Below are 21,895 nucleotides of genomic sequence, written 5' to 3'. Positions count from 1 at the left end.
TTTGCACCTTCAAGGCCTTGGGCTCGACAAAGATGAAACCTGCCGCGGATGCGGTCCTTAGCGCATCCCAGCCCGATGAGTAGCACCGAGCGTCGCGCAGAGGGGAACGGGAGCTGGCCTTATTGGAGCTGTCCACCACAGACCATCCATAAAGTCCAACCCTCCTGCGCAAATGTCCTTCAGTTTCTTTTCTAAGTAGTGCCGATGTCACCTGGATTGGGGGTGGAAATAGTGATGGTGTCCCGGCCCAACTTCCTCGTGAGTAGTGGTCCGTGTTCAACCTGCTGAGTGTAATGTGTGGGGATGCACGCAATGTGCACGTGGGAGAGGGCAAGTACTGCTGTCGTCCAGGAGACTCCAGGTAAACCTATTCTCATGGGGGACACACAGTTAGGGCTCCAGGGGAAAGAAGTACAAGCTCCTGGCAACTAAAGAGCCGCAGCAGGCAATTAGGGGTTCACCAGAGCCCAAAGCCAGGTGACAGCCACAGAGGTTCTTTGAGCGAAGTCAAGGATTGGGGCATCTATCTTTGCCTTATTTCCTCCTACTGCTCAGTGTCCTGCTGTGCCATTCCTGCTTATGGGGACATGCACATCGCACAGGGAATCAGAAAGCAGGATTAAGGAATGAGAGTAAGGTCAGGAGGAAGGTGCTGGTCCTGGGAAGAATTGAGCCCTGGACTCACACCCCCATCAGGGCCCAGAATGAAGCTGGCTTTCCAGGACAGGTGAGGCCCCAGGGTAGCTGCAGCATCAGGCTAGGAATAGGTGCTAGCAGAGAAGGAGCAGGCAGGCGTAGTTAAGGATTCTGTCATTTCTTTATTGGGGCAGGGGTGAACATCATTCTGTAGAGGTCTTTGTGCTGGCCTGTGTGCATTATCTGCACAGATGTGCATATGCATACACACCATGACAGTGCTCTGGGGCCGGGGACAAGGTCAAGCTCTTCTCACAGACAGGGATTAGAAAGAGGCTGCTTCTGGATCCTAAGGCTGTGGTCCAAATCAGGAGAGAAGCCATCGATCCCAAGCCAGGGTGTAGCTGACAGTGCTGGGGTCCAAGTGCTCTGCTGGGAAGAGCTGGGGCTGACAGAGCCAAGACTGTCCCCCTCCCTACCCTGGACTGGTGGTCAGGTCCAGCCCTACTGGAGGCAGGTTCTCAGGCTCCTTGTGGCCTCAGCCTAGAGACCCTGAGTACTTCTTAGGCCACTAGGGCCCTTTTCCATGCTAGGCACATCAGAGGACAACTCTGCGGTCCAGGTGATCCCCACGTCCACTGCGCTGGTGTCTTACTTCCAGGTGCTGTTTCTGGACTTTTTCAAAGTGCTGCAGCAGCTCTGTGTAGTCGATGCTGGGCGAGTCACCTTTCTGGGACTTGGGGGCAGCTTTTAGACAGTCTCTGGGAAGATGGACAGAAGTCAGAGTCAGTGTCTGCATCATGGTAGGTACTGGTGGGATTCAGCCTCTGGCCATCTGTGGGTCCCTGCCCAGTAACATCTTCCCAGCAGCCAGACCCATAGTGCTTAGGGTCCCATGTCCACCCCCTTTCCTGCAGCTGGTGGGAACAGCCGACCCTGCTTGGATGTCTCTCAGCCTGTGGGCTGTTGATGGCGCCCGCCCGCCCAGAGCAGGCATTGCATGGGGAAGCATTTCCTGTTTACCAGTGGCTCCCTTTGGGGTAAGAGCCAGGGCTAGCAGCCAGCCAGGAAGGCAGCTGGGGCCTGGAACAGGGTCTGGGGAGAAGGGGGAGGGGGCAGCCCAGCCTTTTCTCTGTGGTATGGCTGGGATTGCAGACAGCTGGGATCAGTGAAGTCTCTCTGTTGGACTCATAACTTGGCAGGCCTCAGGTCCCAAGGCCTGTGATCACTACCTGCTCCCAGAGAAGAGCTTGTCTTACCACAGGCCATGCTGAGGGCACCCACCCACCCGCTGCTGCCATTCTTAGTTGTTCTGCAGAGCAGTGCATCCACAGCATACATGGTCCTCCCAACTGATGGACCAATCCTGTTGCCTCCCATCAGCTGGGCTTAGCTTGCCACTCAGGTTCCTGACCCATTCCCAATGGTCCCTCCAGCATAAACTTTTTCTGTTTTCCACACTCCTTTCTGGCTCACTGGCTTAGAGGCCCTGGCAAAGGGTTTCATGAAGACTGTGACCCACTCAGCTAAGCAGACTCTCTGGGACCTTGGGGTTGGTGAAGAGGCCCCAGCCTGGTTGGTGCTGACGGCACAAAACTCCTTTCTAGTCTGTAAAAGAGGTTGCCACAGGAGACAAGTCATGGCCTGAGTTGCCTGGTGTCCAGCCCCAGCTCAGGTATGAGATGGACAGCTACATACAGCTCTATGACTCTGAGAGCAGGCAGCCCAAGGCCTGGTACACCTGGCTCCTCTACCTTGAGTAGGGAGACACAACAGAGCTCCCACAATGGCACCTTCCCCAGTGAGGCTGGCTAAGTGAGAAAAGCCAATGGCTTTAAGCCTGAAGGCATTGCTGTGGCCTGTTGAGCTTCAGACCAGGACGAGGGCATAACTGCTCCCAGATGCAACTTTGGGAACCTGAGTCTACCTCCCACACCCTGGCCCACACTGCTCCTTTCCTCTCTTTCGGGGATGACACACACTGCCTGAAACATCTTAGCATCTGTGGCCAACGTTTTCCTGGGCCTTGAGCCACTGTCTCCTGAGCCAGGCTTGGTCACTGTTGGCTAAAGAGTGAAAGTGGCCTGGTGATGCCCACTTGGCTGTCATTTGGGGGCTTCTGCCCCTGTCTGACTCCCTGGATGAGGGGAGGGGCCTCTGGCCCAGCAGCTGTTGGTAGAGCCTCTGTTCTGGAGAACAACCAGACTCCTGAGGGGCAGAGGGACCTAGCGCAGGCAGTCCTAGGTCCAGGGTGTGTCTAGCCGTTATCCAAGCCACTTAGTCTGGGGCAGGAGTGAGATTCAAGACCACAGAGATGACACTGGGGATAGGGTGGGATGTGTGCCCATAAGTCTACACACTGTCATAACAACACCATTAGCAAATGGGGGGATAAAAAGAGCAGGGACTATTATGAGGAATTGAGGAATGTTCTCCTTAGTTTGGTCAACTCGGCACAAATGAGTTACTTGGGAAGAGGGAACCTCAATTAAGGAACTGGCTCCAGCAGACTAGCCATTGTAGGTATGCATGTGGGACATTTTTTGATTAATGATTGATGTGGGTGGTGCTACCCATGGGCAGGTGGTTCTGGGTTGTACAAGCAACCAAGCAAGCAAAACAAACCATACAGAGCAAAAAGTAAGCTATAGTGGTCTTTGCTTCAGTCCTGCCCTGACTTCCCTCAGTGACTGGACTATTACCTGGAAGCATAAGGTGAAATAAACCCTTTCTTTCCAAGTTGCTTTTGGTTAGTGTTTTGCCACAGAAAGAGAAAGCAAGCTGGAACAAAAAGATAGGCAGACTGGAGCCTGGGGAAGCAGCTGTATCTCGCTCTCTGGACTCCTCCACGGCAGGGGGTCCTTCCTAGCTGTCACAAGTAGCCTTGCTGCTTGCTTGCCTTTATAGCCAAGAGCACCTTGGATGATGATTCTCCTGCCCTCTTCACCGTCTTACCCACCATGTCACACACGACCTTCCCCACAGTGCTCAGGTACAGGGTAACAGGGATGCCCGGCAGCAGGGTAGATGGTGATTCACAAATCTAGAGCTAGCACTGTCCCCTTGCTGTCCTACCCATCCACCTGGCACTAGCTTTTCTTTCAGAGGATCTTTCTTATCTCACCAGGACGGTCAGAAAGCCTGAGAGTGGCCTACGGCCCCAGCCCTTGGTGAGAATGCAGGGAGAGTGGGCAGTGAGTGTGAACCTCCCTGGCTGTTCTGGTTGTAGGCCGGCTGCCTGCCCCACCCTGGGCTGGGGCTACTCACAGCCCCTTCCCACCCCAACCCTGCAACCTGACTCCTCCTCCAGCTGTCTGATGTCCTTCCCATCTACTGTATCCATGCCCGTGTCTACATTCAACTTTCCCAGGCCCCTGTACAAGTTCGAAGGCTACCCCAACACCTCCTGCCCATTTAGTACACATATGCATCTACCAAGAAATTTGGAGCCCAGAGAGGGTATGGAAATCTGCCTGAGGCCACCCAGCAAAGTTATGGAGAACTCAGCCCAGATTCCATTCTAGGCTTGAAACCATTCACTGACCCACATTAGAGTCTTTTACATAGAAGATTCATTCCTTGGGCTCAAGAGTAGCAGGGTTTGGGCCTGGCCTGGCCTGAGGCCTGCCCCAGGGCAGTACTCTTCCTGCTGCCTTCTCCCTTCTTCCTTCTTGTCAGTCCTACCTGGATATTGTAGGGTCACTGTAGAAGTCAGGATGAGGAGACATACTGTCACCTTAAGATCTTTCTACTCTCAGAAGGAGATGTCCATTTGGGAGGGACCTAGACACTAGCCCAACCCCACTGTGGTGTCCCTGAACCCTGGGGTATACTTAGCCCACCAAAGATTTCAGAGTTCACTTGGTTGACCCCCCAGAGCTGATGAGACACAGCTGACTGGGAAAGGGGAAGGGAGGGGTGGACTGGGCAGGGACAACCTATCAGGCAGGTCTGGAGGACACAGGTCACCAGAGACCTGAGTGCATCAGCCTTATCCTGAGGCTGTCTGCGTCTACCCGAAGGGCAAATGCCTGAGGCCTTCGCTGCAGAAAGGCGCCAGGCCTGCTGAGTGGCTCCAATGGCCTAGGAGGGAATTCTAGACACACAGGGCAGCTGATGCAAGCTGGGTGCACTCCATTCAGCGTAAATCTTCTCAGTGGCTCTGCTTGTTTCCATGGTGACCTGACAAGTGAAATTTTCCATCTCCGATGCCAAATGCCTGTGGATGAGGCAAAGCCTCCAAGGGTTACCAAATATAGACACAGCCCAACAGGCTGTGGGGCCAGGGCCAGCAGAGGGTTCAGGGTGGGAGCTTGGAACCCCTTGCCCAGAGGGTGCCAGGCGGGGCAACTCAGCCATGTTTGTCCTGAGAGCAGGACCCTAGCAGAGGAGAGCAGCAGGTGCACTGGTTTCCTATTCCTCTGGAATGATGGTGGGCAGGTCCTGATGATGCCAGAGCTCTCAGAGGGCCAAGCTTGAGCATCTCATAGAATGGACTAGCAAGGTATCTAAGCCTGTGAGGTGCCCAACACTGGGCTCTATCTGGCTGTCTGGGCTTCCACTTATTCTTCGTACCTGGAGCTCCTCTCTCCAGGGACTTCTGCTGGGCAAAGGTTTCAAAACTTAGGCCTGGTCTCTCTAAGCTCCCCCAGCCTGCTTGGGAAAGCATGGCTATATATTTCTGCCTTTTAAACACTCCCATAACCTCCACCTTGGGATCTGCCGTGGATATGAGGATAGAAGAAAGGTAGTTGAGGAGTGAACAGGGTTAAACGACAAAGGGGTAAGGTATGGGGGTAGAGCACCTCAGCAAGCCCCTTGGCTCTCCATGGAATAGGCCTGGAGGCCGAGGGCAGCGCTGGGGCCCAGCACTCACTCGGTCTGCAGCAGCTCAGGGTTGGGCACACACTGGAGCCGGTGGGAGAGCAGCTGGAAGGCACTGCTCTGGGGCAGCAGCATGAGCAGGCCGTACAGGGCCTTCATCAGGTACGGGTTGTTCTTCACGTCCAGCAGCTGCAGGCGGAGATCTGCAGTGGGGCAGAGGTCAAGGGTCGGGGTCCTGGCCCTGCGCTAGAATACACTAGCCCAGACCTCCTGTTGCACTACCTGGAAAGACCTGGAAGCACCCTGGACCTAGCACTGCTAGGTCAAGACAAACCTGCCTTAGATTTAAGCAGTTGCTCCTCCACAGGCAGCCAGGCCTGGGCCCCTTCTCTCAGAGAACTTTAGCCATTTCCATGACCCAATTTCTCCCTACCCACCCATTTGACTGACCTATCTAGCAGCCCCCTCAGCCTAAGACCCCCAAACCTGCTGTTGGGCTAAGCCTACCTTCCCTAGGCTCAGCTGCTTCCTTATAATGAGGGCTGGGGGCTGGGGGCTTGTAGAGTAACAGATTCCCCAGTTGGCGCTGCACGTGCCAGCACGTGAGCTATAAATAGGATGAGCTAGAGAGAAAGCGTGGATTAGGGCTTTGCTAAGGGAGGGCAGATGGGAAAATGCCTTTGTGTGTAGTGAGGCGCACACCAAAGCCCAGAGTGTCCAGGAGGTGATCTGGATATCTAACTTAGACCTCGCCCCTTCAAGGGCAGGGACACTCTCTGCCCAGCATCTATGTCAATCCTAGGAGTCTGGACCTGCTACTGGCTGGCTGCACCTCAAGGTGGCTAAGCCTATCTGAGACCTGACAGGGAGACCAGATTGGAGAGAGGCTCCCCTTTCCCTCCTGAGCCTCTGTAGGACTGCTCTGCCCACATCTTAGTCTGGGAGATATTTGTAGACACTGAGGCACACAGTTCAGAGAGTAGACTTGAGTCTTGGAGACTGGTTGCCTCTCAGTAGGAAATAGAGTCTGGGAGGATGCTGGAGCCTGAGCAGTCAGGCCCTGGGGCCAGGTAGCAGAGGACTGGGTGGCCTCTTAATGCCTCCTCTATCCCAAGAGGCAGAAGTCATGGCACCATGATACTATAAAATACATATCTGAGATTCATCCAAGTTTCCTAGCACAGAACTCCTATAATCCTCAGTCTCTAAAGCAAAGTCTTTCATGCTAAGGAGCTGAAGGTTGAGCTGATCGTCAATGGCCAAGGTAAACCAACCATGCTTAAATAATGAAGCTCCCATAAAAACCTAGGATCGGGTTAGAAGCGCTCTCCTTTCCTCCATTTCCACTGTAGTGTCTCTTATGAGAAGCAACGATGGTGTTTCCTAGAGTTCTGGGAGACACTCAAGCAAAGCAATCAAACCGGAGAGCTTGTGGAGCCCTGATTTGTAGCTGGGTGCTCAGAAGCCCAGGGCTGGCGAGACTGGCTGCTGGCTCCAGGTAGGCTGCACTGGAGGATGCTCAGCCAGAGGAAGGGACGAGGAGAGACACCTGCCGGGGTACGAAGAGCTGGTCTGCAAGGTGTGTGCACAGGGAACTGTTTTGTTGTTCAAGATAAGGTTTCTCTGTGTAGCCTTGGTTGTCTTGGAACTCGTTCTGTAGACCATGCTAGCCTCAAACTCAAAGATCTGCCTGTCTCTGCTTCTGGGAGCTGGGATTACAGCTGTGCGTCTCCACTGCCCAGGCAGGCAGCCGTTCACCTGCACACAGTTGTGGAGAAGCCTGAGCCACTCCAGTTCTTTCTTCCGCTGGGCCTCGAGGAAGCTTGGCTTGTTTAGCGTCTGTGTTGTCAGCGCCTTCTCCATTTTATACCTGAGGATGAGCTGCTCAGGGCTTCCTCTTGATCGCTTAGACCTGCTTTCAAGTGAGTCCCTTTACCCTGTGAGGCTCTTGGGAAGTGAAATGCTAGGCCGGGCATGCTCTGGACAGGCTGAGAAGAGGTCTTTCTCCTGCTGTCTCCAGGGTCTGAGTCAAGGCAGCATCTGCTGCTTAGAGCAGCTGGTCCTTTAAATGTGGGGGAGCTGAGCCCCGCATTTGTTTTCCGGTCCAGGGTAGAGGATTCACTCAGGCCTGAGATGCTGACAAGGAGCAAGGGCCTAGGTAGCTACCTAGGCTAGGAAGGTGGCGAGAGCCAGGGCCGCCTCTGGCTTCTCCACTACACTGTAAACACACGTGTGTTAACTGGAGAGCTGCCTGCTTTGGGGAGCAGGCGCTGCATGTGTGGAGGCGCCAAGAGCTGTGCTTGCCCAGGCAGCCGCTGCTTTTGCACGTTTAGCCTGGGTGTTACTCACCAGGCAGCTCTCGCCCATTGGCTCCTGGCACATGCCAGCTCCTGGGCAAGCAGGGATACCTACAACCCCAGAGAGTCAGGGCAGAGCAGCAGGCTGGGGAGGGGCAGCTAGGGACAGCCCAGGGCAGGGTCGGGTTTTAACAATCTGATGGGTTTCATGTCAGCACTGGTCTGTGTGTATATGACCCATTTTGAGGAAATGGACAGAACTAAGTTCTGAGGCCATGCACCACATCCCATTCCAGGCGGCCCCTTATCACCGATCACCACCTTCTCTGATATTATAGTCTTGACATTCGAGAAGACTCCTGGGGTCACTGCCCTCTTTTTCTCTCCAAGCTCAGTTAAAAGTGGTATCTGAAATTGGCTCCATACCTCCCCCTGCCTCCAGGCCAGCTGAAGGCCATGGTAGGTCTACGGCCCTGACAGGATCTTACATGTAAAGATGGGGCACTCGATTAGCTGCACCAGTTTGTCCACCTCTGTGAGGAAATCCACTGTGACTTCCAGGTCCCCACTGAGTGGGCAGTCAAGGAAAGTCTCCTTACTGGGAGTGTCTTTGCCCAAGGAGTGGTGAAGGATGAACTCCAGGGAGTCCACCTGAGCTTGGGCTCAGCATTCCATGTGTCCCTTCCCCAGACCTAGTTTCCAGTGCACAGTCTGGGTCTTTCAAAGTGGGATTCAGCACATGACAGACACACATCCAATCTCTTCCTGTCCCTCTAAATGGGGCGTGGCTCAGCTGTTCCTTTTGCACGGGTGTTTGGGTTCTGCTCCTGAAGGGGTCTCTGCCTACCTGGTCCCAGGAAGCCACTTACTGTGACCCTGCATCTGGGCAGGAGAGGCTCCTGGTTTCTGCCTGAGAGGACAGCTCATTAGCAGGCCAGGGAAGCTTAGAACTGGCCAGTGGGCTCTTAGTTTCTGGGTCACACAAGTGGCCGAGAAGAGCAGACTTAGACTGTGGAAGGGTGCCATGCAAGAACACTTGACCCTTCATGGCCTTAATTTCTACGCCATCACAGCAGGAAGTAAGTCTTACTTCCCGAACACTGTTCTGATTCTAGGTCATAAAACATGTTCAAAGACGAGGCTGTTCTGATTCCCGGCAATAGATTAAAAAGTATTCTGATTATGGATGCCTTTTGGTGAGGCAGGCCATTATGCATCCTGTGTATGGGTGGTGGGCTCCTGGTCCTTCTTGAAGTTTCCAAAGTTCAGACCTGTGAGACAGTCCTGTAGGTTTCCCCAGCATATTCTATACCAAAGCCTCTTCTATCCAGAGAGAGAGAGAGAGAGAGAGAGAGAGAGAGAGAGAGAGAGAGAGAGAGAGAGAGAGAGGGAGAGGGAGAGGGAGAGAAAGAAAGGAAGAGAGAGTAGGAGGAGGGGCTAGCAGGAGATACAGGAAATTGAGTACCTGTCTTCCTAAGGGAGGAGGTGGGCCAAACCTCAGCCAGTCTCCACTCCTGAGTTTTTGCAGCAGGAGGTCTAAAGGGGCCCTCTAGAAGGAGCAGTTAACAGTTCCTTCCTGAACACACCACAGCCCACAGCACTCCTGGTGGGAGGCCTTGGTGATATCCCAGGCCCTGGAAGGTAGGTACAGGAAAATGGTAGCAGGGTCATTCTTGGCCCTCCCTGGGGGATGACAACAAGAGGATACAACTTCTGGATGAGGTCATAGGCATGGCGGTAATTCTGGGTGAGGAAGCAGAGGGATACGGTGGTGACTGGGTTGTGGCACCAGGAGCGGTACAGGCAGCAGAAGAGGTTCTGGCTTTCCTGAGAGAGAGGTAAAGCAGTTAGAAGGGTTGGCTTCTGGGGTTGGGGATTTAGCTCAGTGGTAGAGCACTTGCCTAGGAAGCGCAAGGCCCTGGGTTCGGTCCCCAGCTCCGAAAAAAAGAACCAAAAAAAAAAAAAAAAAAAAAAAAAAAGGGTTGGCTTCCGATCACTGGGTCTACAGGACCTAAAGGGGGAAGGACCTTGAGGGGCTGTGACATGGAGCTCTTGGGGGGCAGCTGGGACGCCAGCTCAGCACTGGGCTGTGTTTGGCAGCCCAGCTGGGAACGAGCTGTCACAAAGGAAATGCTGACAGCTCCTTAGACCCTGTCATTACCTTCTGGCCTCACAGAGTCACGTAGCAGTGGCAGCAAGGGCCTAGCCAAAAGTGAGCCTACCACTGGCAAAATGACAGTTATTGTCTCTTGGAACTCTGTGGCCCCAGAGTCTGGGCTGGGAAGAAGTTTCCTCTGACCCAGGCTCCTCTCTCTCCCTCAATCCCATCTTCCCCTCCTTGGTAGTCCACTTCATACTCTCATGGGCCCACACTGAGGGAGCCCCGAGCCTGAGGAAAATTCTCAAGGCTTCTGCAAATGTCTGCAAGGAACCACAGGAAGAAGGCAGGGCTGTGGCCTGGATCATTCCAAACCACTTTGCCTCAGATATCCTCATAGACATTGGCTTAAATGCCCTTGAGTCTCCCAGGGAGAGGTTGAGGTAGGGTCATGCTAGGCAGTGGGCAGAGGCAAAGTGACCCAAACCCAGATTGGGAGATAAACCCCTGGTACTCATGTACTCATGATGGCACTGGTCCCTGTAAGCTGAGGGAAGTCCAGTGTCTTGGCTTTCTGGCAATCTCTCTGCTCTTTCTGACCAACCTTTGGTTACCCTAAGCCAAAGCCTGGGGCAGGAAGCAGTGAGGTGTCATGCATTTTGATGCATTTATGATGACAGGCATTTTACGAGACAGATGTGTCCAGCTGGGAGAGGGGCTAGAGCAGAGAGGAACACAAGGAGAGCAATTAACCCTTTGTTTCCCAGCAATATTTCAATTTTTACTATGAGAAAGGGACCTTGCTAATCAGAGCATCCCAGAACCAGCAGAGCCTGTTTCAAAATGGACAGTGAGTGAATGGTGGGGGGAACTGGGAAGAGCATGTGGACCTGGTCTTGGGCAGTGAAGACTCCCAGTTTACCGATCTCCACCCGGGGGCAGCTGAGGAGAGGGCTGGGTACCTGTGCACCCACAAGCCTAGCTCGGGGGTCAGAGGGGAGTACCAGAGTCTTCAGGTCCTTGAGTTGGTTTCTCAGCTGGAAGAGCTCAGTGGAGGTGAGCAGGATGGTATTGAGGGTGTGCACCATGGTGGACGCAAACTTGAGGTCCTCTTCCCGCAGCAGGATATCTGCCATCGAATGGAAGATGTTCTCTGCATTCAGCAGGAGGCAGAGCTGTCTGGAAAACAAGTCAGGAAAGGTCACACTCAGGCTTTTCAGGTCTCATAGGAACCTGCTCTTTAAGGGCTATAGGGGCCTCAGTGCTGGGGTATGCATGGGAAAAGGACCCCAGGCATGGCAGCAGCACACAGATCTCTTTACTTCCCAATATCAACTACTTGACCTAGAAACCGTAGCACACAAGCTCTATTTGTACCTCTTCTTCCTCAGAAAACTGTCAGGCCTCTGGCTACTAGGAATGCATGGGGATACCTTCCTGGGATTTCACATTTATCAACAAGTCTGTAAGTTCTATCATGTGTGTCTCCTGTATACATCAACAATGCCTCCCTACACCAAGGTGGTTCTGCCTCTCTTTGATCTTACCTCTCTATAGTTCATCTTCATCTGAGAATGTCTCCACACACAAGTCTCTTGGGGTGAGACTGCCTGTGCTGTTCAGTTCCAGCCTGACTTGAAGGGACGGATGCAGGTTGCTGCGCCCAGCGGCACTTGTTGTCTAAAGTGACCCTACGTCCACCAAGAGGCACAGGGAGGTAAAACGACTGAACCACAGTGGTGGCCCCCCCTGCCCCACACACTTCTCAGAAAGAGCCTTGGGGTAAGAACTTGGTTCTAAGAAAGAGGCTCTGTGACAGAGAGGAACCTGGAGAATGAGGAAAAGCAGGCTTCCCAAGGTTCCAGTCAGACGTGAGGGGCCTGTTGATGGAGCAGGGTGGGCAGTGAGCAGCTAAGTGTGCATGCTTCCTGTTGGATAGGGACTATTTACCTTGTCCCCATGGTCTTTGGTCTGGAGCTGATGACTGCTGCCTGCCTGACTATCCTTGTACCAGGGAAGCAACAGCACAGAACTAGACAAGGGGCAGAGGCTTTAGGGTCTTGTGTACTGAATGATATGACCACCCTTTGAAGCAGCATGCCTCAAAGTTACTTCTTGTATGGGACCTGATCAGAGCTGAATTTCTTGCTTCAGTAATGGCTTTGCAACTAGATTTGAGATGAATTCTGTCACACCCCCCACCCCAACCCCAAACCCCAGAGCACTTGGTAACGGAGAGGCAAACCCATAAATCCTGAATGTCTCCAGCCTAGATCTCACGGACAGGGTAGGCTTGGGCAAGAGACCATGAAAGATGGCCAAACAAGGTCTGGGTATGGTGGGGTCGAGCTGGGGCTGGGAGGAGGGAGGACCCATGAACAAGGGACTACTGAATCTCCACTGTATACCCACCTGGGTAAGAAATGGCCACTCCTATGTGGATGGGCAAAGACCTTGGAACCCTGTGGTCTTAAACAACCAGGTGACCCCAGTACGTCAACATAGCAATTTATTTCTTAAATGGGGGCAATACCTGTCTGAAATGGGGGGAGCAGCCAGATGGTCGTGGGAAGACGTTTGGTGCATGGCACCGGGGGAGAAGCACCTCTGGTACAGATGACAGTCAGCAGACAGGTGGGAGCTGTTCTGAGAACTCAGACAGTGCTTTCTACCCTCTGTCTACCCCTGGAGGAGCCCTGTCTCCAAGGCCATGGGACAGAAATGTTCAAAAGGGCAGGCTGGGGAGAAGAGGGTACTGACAAATGGCTGCAAGTGTCCACTGCCCACAGCTGCTGCCGTTTCCATGACAGATAGCAGCAGCTGAGTGGCTGCCAGGCGGTGCTTCCCAAGGACCCAGGGTCAGCCAGGCTGGGACTTGCAGAAGCCAGAGCCTGGGTGGCACTCACGTTTGGATGGGTTAGGGATGGTTTGGGCATGCAGGGCAAGGCTGAGAAAAAGCATGCAGGCACCGTGGTCTCCTGCTGTCCCAGGGAACCTGGGAAATGCTGACGGTTCTATACGTCAGGGTGGGAGAGTTTTCTGTAAATAATCTAGTTGCCGCTTGTTTCTCCCTACCTCACCTGACTGCCACATCCCCTTTTCTCTGGTCTTTGTCTCCCAGTGGGCTTGAGTCCCATGAATATGTTCAAAGTGGCTTAGAATCAGTGACGTCCACATGTGCCTCCTCAGCCCTGGGCCTCATTGAAGGGACTCCAGAGGGGACAGTCCCTGTGGATGTCTCCCAGGCATTTTGAGCTTCACGGGCCTCAGTGCACCTCTTGGTGTCCCTGCAGGTTTACCTTCCCGCCGTGGTAAACACCATTGTGCTGCCAACCTAGCCAACCTAGCTTCATGATCACTAGCTCCTCCTCACCCTGGGCCGCCATGCTCAGGGCTTTGCCTTCCCCTCCCCACCTCAGCACTGTCTCCTCTGGGAATGGCCCACTGACCAGGGGAAAAAAAATCAGCCATGTCTTGCTGGGTCAATCCTAAGACACCTCTCAGTCTGACTTCCTGCTCATTAAATTTTTTTTTTAATTTTAAAAATACTTATTTTTGGGCTGGAGAGATGGCTCAGCGGTTAAGAGCACTGACTGCTCTTCCAGAGGTCCTGCGTTCAAATCCCAGCAACCACATGGTGGCTCACAACCATCTGTAAGGAGATCTGATGCCCTCTTCTGGTGTGTCTGAAAACAGTGACAGTGTCCTCACATACATAAGAAATAAATAAATAAATCTTAAAAATACTTATTTTTTGGGCTGGAGAGCTGGCTCAGTGGTTAAGAGCACTGACTGCTCTAACAGAGGTCCTGCGTTCAAATCCCAGCAACCACATGGTGGCTCACAACCATCTGGAATGGGGATCTGGTGCCCTCTTCTGGTGTGTCTGAAGATGGCAACAGTGTACTCATAAATAAATAAATAAATAAATAAATAAATAAATAAATAAATAAATAAAATACTTATTTTTAATTGTGTGTGTGTGTGTGTGTGTGTGTGTGTGTGTGTGTCTTATTATGGGTACACAGAGGCGGGGGACTTGAGATTCCCCTGGAGTTACAGTTACAGATGGTTGTGAGATGCCTGGTGTGGGTGCTGGGACCCAAGCTTGGGTCCTCTGTGGTGAAAGGAGTGTGAACTCACAAGGCTAAGCCTTCTCTCTGGCTCCTCCCACACTAGCTCTGACAAATCTAAAAGGCAAATCCAAGCCAGCCTCTCCATTTCCTCAGGCCTCATCCACGGCTTCCTGTTGGACCCACTGTGAAGCCCAGCTCCTGCTGCCAAGCACAAAAGCTCTGCAGCCCCTGCTTGACGTCCTTTGCTAGGGACACCTTAGCCTCTGGGCTGCTCTTCTGATGTGGACCTCACCACATCTGTGGTCCTGACTTATGGCCCTGGAGGTCTCAGGTCCACTTTGTACCCTGGGGAAAGCCTGGGTCTGAGGTGCCTTCTGTCTGCCAGCCTAAGAGCAGGCCTGATTTCTTTCAGAGCACCGGCCACTGTGGCTGTGCTTTTGCTAGGCTGTTGTCTCTCACACTAGAATATGAGCTACAAAGGCACGGTTTTGTCTGTGACCCTCAAGTGCCTCCAACTAAGAGGGCCTGGTTTGCAGCAGCTGCTCTATCACCGTGGCTGGGTTTTACTGCACGAAGGGACCTTGCTCATTTTGTTCAAAGGCTTCAGGTACAGCACCTGGAAAGTGGCTCAGTGGTTACAGCATCTGCTATGCAAGCGCATGGACCTGAATCTGGAGTCCCCAAATGCACGAAGGTGTCAGGTGTGTGTGACAGCAAGCCTGGGAAGGTGGAAGTGAAATCCTTACAGTACCTTGGCTAGAGTAGCTATATCCATAAGCTCTGGGTCTGGTCACAAAACCCCGCCCTAATGAGTATGACGGAAGAGCCGCTGAGGACCATACCCATCATCAACCTTGGGCCTCTACCTGCTATGTGACATACACATGCACACCCACATATGAAAAAGAAGCCCCCTCTACACATGAAAAATGGAAAAAGAATAAAAGGCTCATGGGCAGGCTTCAGATACTACTGTCCCCACTTCACTCACGGGCAGGCTGCAGCAAGCTGTAAAAGCTCTGGCTGTCAGAAAACAGACATCTAGACATGAACTTACCCCTACACCAAGTGTGTCAACCCAGAGCTACCCTGCGCGGTCTCCTGACTCCCCCAGGGAGGCCAGTTTATCCTAGGAAGTCTCCAGAGCATGTGCTTCCGTGACAGCCTGAAGGGCAGGCGAGAACGCAGTACATGGCCAGGGCAAGAGGACCAGCTCTGTCCAGTCCAGAGTGCTCACAGGGGAAGAGGCGAGTGCTCACACCTGAGGGAGTTTTAAGTCAGAACAGGATGCTTGTATCTCCTCTGTCAGGAAGTAGGGGAGGGATAACCTCAAATCCTATCACAGGACCGCACAGGCAGCCACAGAGTCCATGTGCCTAGCCCTGGCGTGTGAACAAGGTCTTCCTGTGCTTTTTTGCAGTTCACAGAGAAGAGTAGTCTAAGGTCCAGGGAGGACCCATGCCACTGTCACACACATGATGGGGGAGGGAGGGATGAGACTTTGGAAGCAGGATTCAGCTTTCTGACCTGAGTTTGTCCTCATCACTCGGCCTTTTGTGTGCCTGTCCCTGCCCATGGGCGGCCTGGCAGATGGCTGCCTTGCAGGGCTGCTGCGTCATCACTTCTCTGCTGAGTCCCAGCTCGGCTTGAGCTGCCTGCTTGGCTCTCAAGCATAGCGTCAATAATGGAACACAGCTTGCAAGCATTACACATTTGCCCATATTTTTTAATACCCATATTAAAGTGCTATTCATCATGAGACAACGGCCTGGAAAGTGCTTGGGGACAGGCAGAGAGGGGGTGGAAGGGAACATAAATAGGGTCGGTGAAGGCCTCCTATGCTAACCTGGACATGGGTCCATGTCTCTGCCTATCAGTAAGAAGCTCTTCATGGGGGGCAAGGAGCCAGTTAGTGGCAGGAGGTAAGTGGCTAGGGATGTGTGTGTGTGTGTGGTGGTGCCGGGGGAGATGTGGAAAGAAACTCAATTGGTATAATTGGCAGCAAATGGGTTGTTGGTCCCAACTGGGGCTCTGTGCCTATCAGGCACAGCCCAGAGCCTTGTGGATGTAGTTTTGCCCCTCACCATTCAGTGCCTTTTGGGTGCTTCCTAGGTGGGTGATGACTGCTTCCTGCTCCTGGAAGTCTCTAGGGCTGAAAACCTCTGGGACCCAAGAGAGGAGCTGTCACTTTCCCCTCAGAGTTGAGACAACACTGCTTTGTCCAGAGATCTGTGGAGGGCCAGTGTCTGTTGGAAGTGCTGTAGCATTCCGGCCTGGCTGCTGTGAACTGTTTATCACTGTCATTTAAACTACCACCACTGGTCAAAAATCTGAGAGAAGCTCCATCCTTGGAAAGCTGGTGGAAGCTTGGTCCCCCATACCCCCACCCCTGGGTACTCATCCATTAGCTCCGAAACTAGGGAACCCTGCTCCAAGGCAGTTGGGAAGAAGGTCTTACTGGTTTTGTAGTGCCTTGCGCCCTTGGGTGACTCCAGAGCCACCAGTTACTCTATGTGGCCAGGTTAGGACAGGAGAAAGCTTGATCTAGAGCAAGAGAAGAGCCAGGCAGTAACAGAGGTCTTTCTCGTGTGCCTTCCTTTGCTGTTTTCCTGGGGAATCTGAACTTCACATTTGGTGTTAGAAACATTCTGACGTGCCCTACTCCCGTCTATCCCTCAAGTACAAGCTAGCAGTTGCAAGGTCAAATGAGCCCTCCCACTCCGTGTTGTCACTAATCCTTCCCAGGTGCCACGGCCTTATGCTCCGGACATTCACATCAGCCCCCTTCCTGGATTCTTTTGGCGTTGACTCTGAGTCTCGTAAGGGCATGCTGCTACCCTACGGTTCCTGTGGCCTGACTTGTTTTATCACAGTGAGAGGGTGTGGCAGTGCTAACATATGACCTGAGGGCAGCTGGGGAGGGGGCTATGTCAATCACTGGGAAAGCAGACTGCAGTCTCTTTCCTTCCCTTCCTACCCTCAGGCTTTAGGCTTGTCTGGTTTTAGGAAGTGACAAAAGGCAGAAGCAGAAAGACCTCTGACCTCCAGCAGGGACATTTGGTGTGTGGAGGTGTGTCTGGAAGGGACAGAGAAGCTCCAGTCAATGAATGCTCCTCCACCGGATGAGCAGACTGAGCAGCCGGTGCTAACCTACGGGGTGTGTTCAGGAGACAAGCCTTGGTTAGTGGGCACAGGTGGGAAGGCCACCCAAGATAAGTAAGGGAGAATGGGGATGACTGAACACCAGGCAAGAATCTCAAGACACTCTTGACTGTCTCAATGCCACCATAATAAAATGGCCATCGGCAGAGGCTAACAGCTGGTCTGTGGGGACACTCCACTGCAAACCTGCTGAGTGAAAAGAGATGGCGGCTGGAGCGCTCACCTCCTCCTGCTGCAGCCTCTCCCGATGCCTATTAATAATGTCCATTCTGCTCCAACCCTCACTTGCCTTCATGCTAGCCAGTCAGTGACAAGCAGGAAATTCAGAGTAACCTTTAGCTGGCAGGTCTCAGGTGGAGGAGGGGTGTCCCAGCTCTTGTCATTCTCCCCTAACCCTGTCCTGGCTCCTGAGTATCTTGTTTGTGTTACACCAGGAGCAAGCTTTAGATAATTTCATCGGATACTTCCTGTCCCTGGCTCCGGAAACTGCCTCATTTAGTTCTTTGTGCCTACTTTTACCGCCTGGCATCAAGACTGTGGGTTCTTTCTGTCTCTCACCTAGGTCCAGAGGTCTCCAGTAGGTGCCTGGGAAGGTAACCTGGGCTCAAAGTGATGCCTTCAAGCCTGCCTCTGCAAGATGGGCGAGGGGCACAAGCTCCACGTGTGCAGTGCCCCCACCTGTCTGGAGGGCAGCAGGGCAGATCACTCTGTCTCTCCCACCAGCTCAGCCTTCCTGTTCAGTGTCTTCCTTCTCCTTCCAGCCCTTCATTTCCATTCACAGCGGAACCACACATGCAGGGGGTTCTTGCTTCTTCTCTACATTGGCCACTACTTGATTTTCATCTTCCCTTTAATAGCTTGAGGCCAGGGGGTGGAGGTGGGGGTCTGGATACTTTCCTCCAAATGCCCAGAGTCTCCAAGCCTGGGTGCAACCTAGCAGCAAGGTTAGAAAATGCAGAGGCCAAAGCCATCAGCAGAGAGCAGGGCCTATTCCCTCCCCACCTAACAGCTGGGTTCCTTCGGGGTTTAAAGAGAAAGCAACATCTAGTTAGAAGTTTGGGTGGGAGGAGCGGGCTCTCAGCCGAGGTTCAGAAGCTCCAAAGTCCCAGTGCACCCTGCTCTTCTTCTGTTCCCTTCTGACTCCCTGCTCCCAAGTATGAAAACTGTAAATCTGTTTTATTTCCATCAACCCTTGGCAGTGTGCCCCTCAGGGTAAAGGGAGCTGTGGTTAACTCTGCCAACTCATGCCTTAAAAATCCACTGCGCTCAATGCAGTTGATGTGCCTGATACTTACTTTCTCGGGAGGGGAAGGAGGAGGCTGCAGGGCATGACGGCTTGTTTTTCTGGGTCTTGCTGGGAGTTGATGGAAAGGGGACAGAAGATGAAGTGAGAGGAAGAAAGGGGCCTTTTGTCCTCATGCTGTTTGTCCCTCAGTTCAATAGAAGTGCCTGCCAGGCTGGGGGAAGAGTTGTCATAGACACCTGGGTGGGCTTACCCCAGCATGGTTTCATGAGGGTGGGAGCCGTCACAAGGAAGCTGACCTTTTGCTGGTCCTTACTCTGAGTTTGCTCTAGGCACTGAACTTACAGTGAACAGTGGGAGAGGTGACTTGTGTTTCTTCCATAGCCCAGGGTAAAGTGCAGAAAGCCCTGTCATAGGAAGGGCTCCCCAGAACAGAAGTTATCTTATGATGGCTGAGGGACCTACTGGGTCTTATTTTTCACATTTATTAAATGTTTTCCAAGGCACACCTCCTGGTACTACTTGAGCGTCCTTTGGGCTGTATTCAAGCACCCACTTCCTTGTTAGGATAGCCTTCGTCCTCTTGTCTTGTTACCAGTCTGTTCCTAGTATCCCTTCCCAGAACTGGGGTTGGCCCTTCAAGACCAGCTCTAGCTTCTTCTTGGGCATACAAATTTCTCAGTAAAGGAAACTGGACTGAAGGGAAGGATACATGTGAAACTGAAAAGCAATGGCTAGGAAGGACCAGGAGCCTGGTCACCTGGTGTAGCTAGAGTTCAGGCTGTGGAGTTGCACCTGAAAGGCTGTCTCAGCTGGAGTGTCTGTTGCCTTGACAACAGCTTGGGCAGGACATGGTTAATTTCTCCCCTCAGCTTGTAGGGAATCCAGGGCAGGAACTGGAAGCAGGAACCTGAAGTTGGAATGTAGAGGCCACGGAGGAGTACTGCTTACTGGCTTGCTCCTTCTTGTTTAATCTGCTTCTTTTGCCATCTAGGAACACCAGCCCAGGAGTGGCACTGCCCACAGTGAGCTGGACCCTCCCATGTCAATCACCAGTCAAGAAAATGCACCACAGGCTTGCCAATCCGGTAGGGGGCATGTTCTCAAGTGAGGTTCCCACTTCCAAAATTACTCTAGCTGTGTCAAGGTGACATAAAACCAGCTAGCATAGGGGCCAAGGGGTAAAATGGATCTGGAGTGTGCTCAGGAGTCTATGAGGTACTTGGTTTTGGTGGCTATACTTTCAAAAGCCGCAGAGGTGTGTGATTCAACTAGGTCTATGTTTGTGTCCCAGAAGAGGTGGTGCCTTACCTCTTATGCAAAGACAGCCCAGAATATGGATGGATACAGATCACAAAGTAGGGGCCTGAGGTAATACCTTGTGCTGGAGACAGAGGCAGCACACAAGAGGACAAGGCTGGTGAGAGGAGAGGAAATGGGGGCATGTCTGGGTCCTGCTCGAAGACCTAGACTTAACTCCTGCCTTCTGCCACCATGGGCATTTTCTCTGCTGGACTCTCCATTTCCTTCTATCAGTGGCTATATACAAAGAAGCGTCAGGTGTATTCTGACATCATCAGATGTGTTCTGACATCATCAGGTGTATTCTGACATCATCAGGTATATTCTGACATCATCAGGTGTGTTCTGACATCATCAGGTGTGTTCTGACATCATCAGGTGTGTTCTGACATCATCAGATATATTCTGGCATCATCAGGTGTGCTCTGACATCATCAGGTGTGTTCTGACATCATCAGATATATTCTGGCATCATCAGGTGTGCTCTGACATCATCAGGTGTGCTCTGACATCATCAGGTGTGTTCTGACATCATCAGGTGTGTTCTGTCATCATCAGGTGTGTTCTGACATCATCAGGTATATTCTGACATCAGGTGTATTCTGACATCAGGCAGTCTGTCTGTGGAACACCTTTCCATGCACACAGGTGTCACTGTGATGATGCCCTTTCAACACGAGGATGCAGATGTGGCACAGACCAGCCAGAGGCCTCGTCCAGGTCCAGGTGGCCATTCTGTCTAGCACCAGTTCTCTCAGCTGCTACCTCACTACAGAGCCGACCCACAGGCTCCAGGCCCAGCTGGTACAAGGCACAACTTGAAACTTGGTTTTACAAGACGACACTAAGGATACTTCGGCTACAGGAGCCATTGGAGCCTTTTAATTAATTTTCTTCAGTGCATTCTAGGCAAGAGCTGTCTACTAATCTGCCTGCCCACTGAGGCCTTCTGAGCCCAGGTTTCCCAGAAACTTAGTCCCGAGGCAGTGTAACTGTGAACCACCCTGCCCTTAGGACAGACATCTCCAGTGGCAGACACATCCGGTTGCAGCAATGTTGGCCTGTGATCCATATTTAGTATTAGCTGCTGGGGTCATGGCTTGTGTTCAAGGGGCCAGGAAGGGAGTGGGCCTAGAAACTGCATGCATAGCTCACAGTCAGACTTGAACTCAGGTTACAGGAGAGGGTAACAGACATGACTCCAACAGCAGGTTCCCAGAAACCTCTGTCAGGGGTCTCAGGCCAGCTGCTGCCTGAGGTCCAGAGGGGGGGATTTTAAAATAATAACTTCTGGTACCCAAGGAGATATGGTCGAAATTGCCATTCTGAATCCAGGGCTGCTACTGCCAGGGAAACGGCATCCTGCGACTTAGATTCCCTGGAGTCTCCTTGGTAACTATCGGAGAGCCACTGGCATAACTGTTTTCCCTCTGAAGTCCTCTGGGCTCAGACCTTCTGAAGCAAGACTTTCTCCTGGGAATATGCTATGGTTTCCCCACAGAGGTGCTTGCCTGTGAAGAGGCTTCGCAGCCTGCCATGCTGCTTCTGGCCTCATAGCTTCCTGATGTATATATCTGTCACCTTCCAGCCTGGCTCGCATGTTCCAACTCTTATAGGACAAAAGAAACTTAAGTCCAGGACCATAGTGGTGTCAGAACTTGGTCTCTGTTTGGCCAGACAGTGTATGGCAACAGTAAAAGAACCAGGCTACCTCTCTTCTCCACCTAAGGGCTTCATTCTTTTTTTTTTTTTTTTTTTTAAAGATTTATTTATTTATTATATATAAGTACACTGTAGCTGTCTTCAGATACACCAGAAGAGGGCATCGGATCTCTTTACAGATGGTTGTGAGCCACCATGTGGTTGCTGGGAATTGAACTCATGACCTCTGGAAGAGCAGTCGGGTGCTCTTAACCGCTGAGCCATCTCTCCAGCCCCCTAAGGGCTTTATTCTTACAGCTTGAAAGCCCAAGGCAGAGACGGCCCCCTCCCTCCACCGGCACCACTCTCCTCTTCAACCTCAGGAGCTTGCTTCTGGTTAGCAAGCAACTGCAGTGCCCAGAGCCCAGTGGGGCTGGGCCACTCTACCCTTGAACAACTGACTGGGGTATCCCTTGCCCCAACAGCATTTCTGCTCCTACATTGTTCTGCTCACCTTCTCTCACTTCATCTAATCATTCCCAAGTGAGTCCTTTCATTCTAGGCTGAGGGATGGCTTGTCATTGCTGTTTATAGATCCCCTTAAAGATGGGTAGCA

At 52.5% G+C, this 21,895-nt stretch overlaps 1 protein-coding gene across 1 annotated transcript in view; it reads right to left on the bottom strand.

Moving 5' to 3' along the window:
- Window positions 1-798: 798 nt before the first annotated feature.
- Vac14 (VAC14 component of PIKFYVE complex) overlaps window positions 799-21,895 on the bottom strand; it is a 101,329-nt gene continuing 80,232 nt past the window's right edge. The window contains exons 15-19 of the mRNA NM_177930.3: window positions 10,860-11,034; window positions 9,466-9,584; window positions 8,246-8,325; window positions 5,513-5,663; window positions 799-1,397 (exon numbers count right to left, since the gene is read on the bottom strand). Of these exons, the coding sequence (NP_808791.1) occupies window positions 1,235-1,397; window positions 5,513-5,663; window positions 8,246-8,325; window positions 9,466-9,584; window positions 10,860-11,034 (688 nt within the window). The 3' untranslated portion in view covers window positions 799-1,234. The remainder of the gene's footprint in view (window positions 1,398-5,512; window positions 5,664-8,245; window positions 8,326-9,465; window positions 9,585-10,859; window positions 11,035-21,895) is intronic.

The sequence above is a fragment of the Rattus norvegicus genome, chromosome 19, assembly GCF_036323735.1.
Source record: "Rattus norvegicus strain BN/NHsdMcwi chromosome 19, GRCr8, whole genome shotgun sequence".
Taxonomy (NCBI): domain Eukaryota; kingdom Metazoa; phylum Chordata; class Mammalia; order Rodentia; family Muridae; genus Rattus; species Rattus norvegicus.
This window is presented reverse-complemented; position numbering and strand designations above follow the sequence as displayed.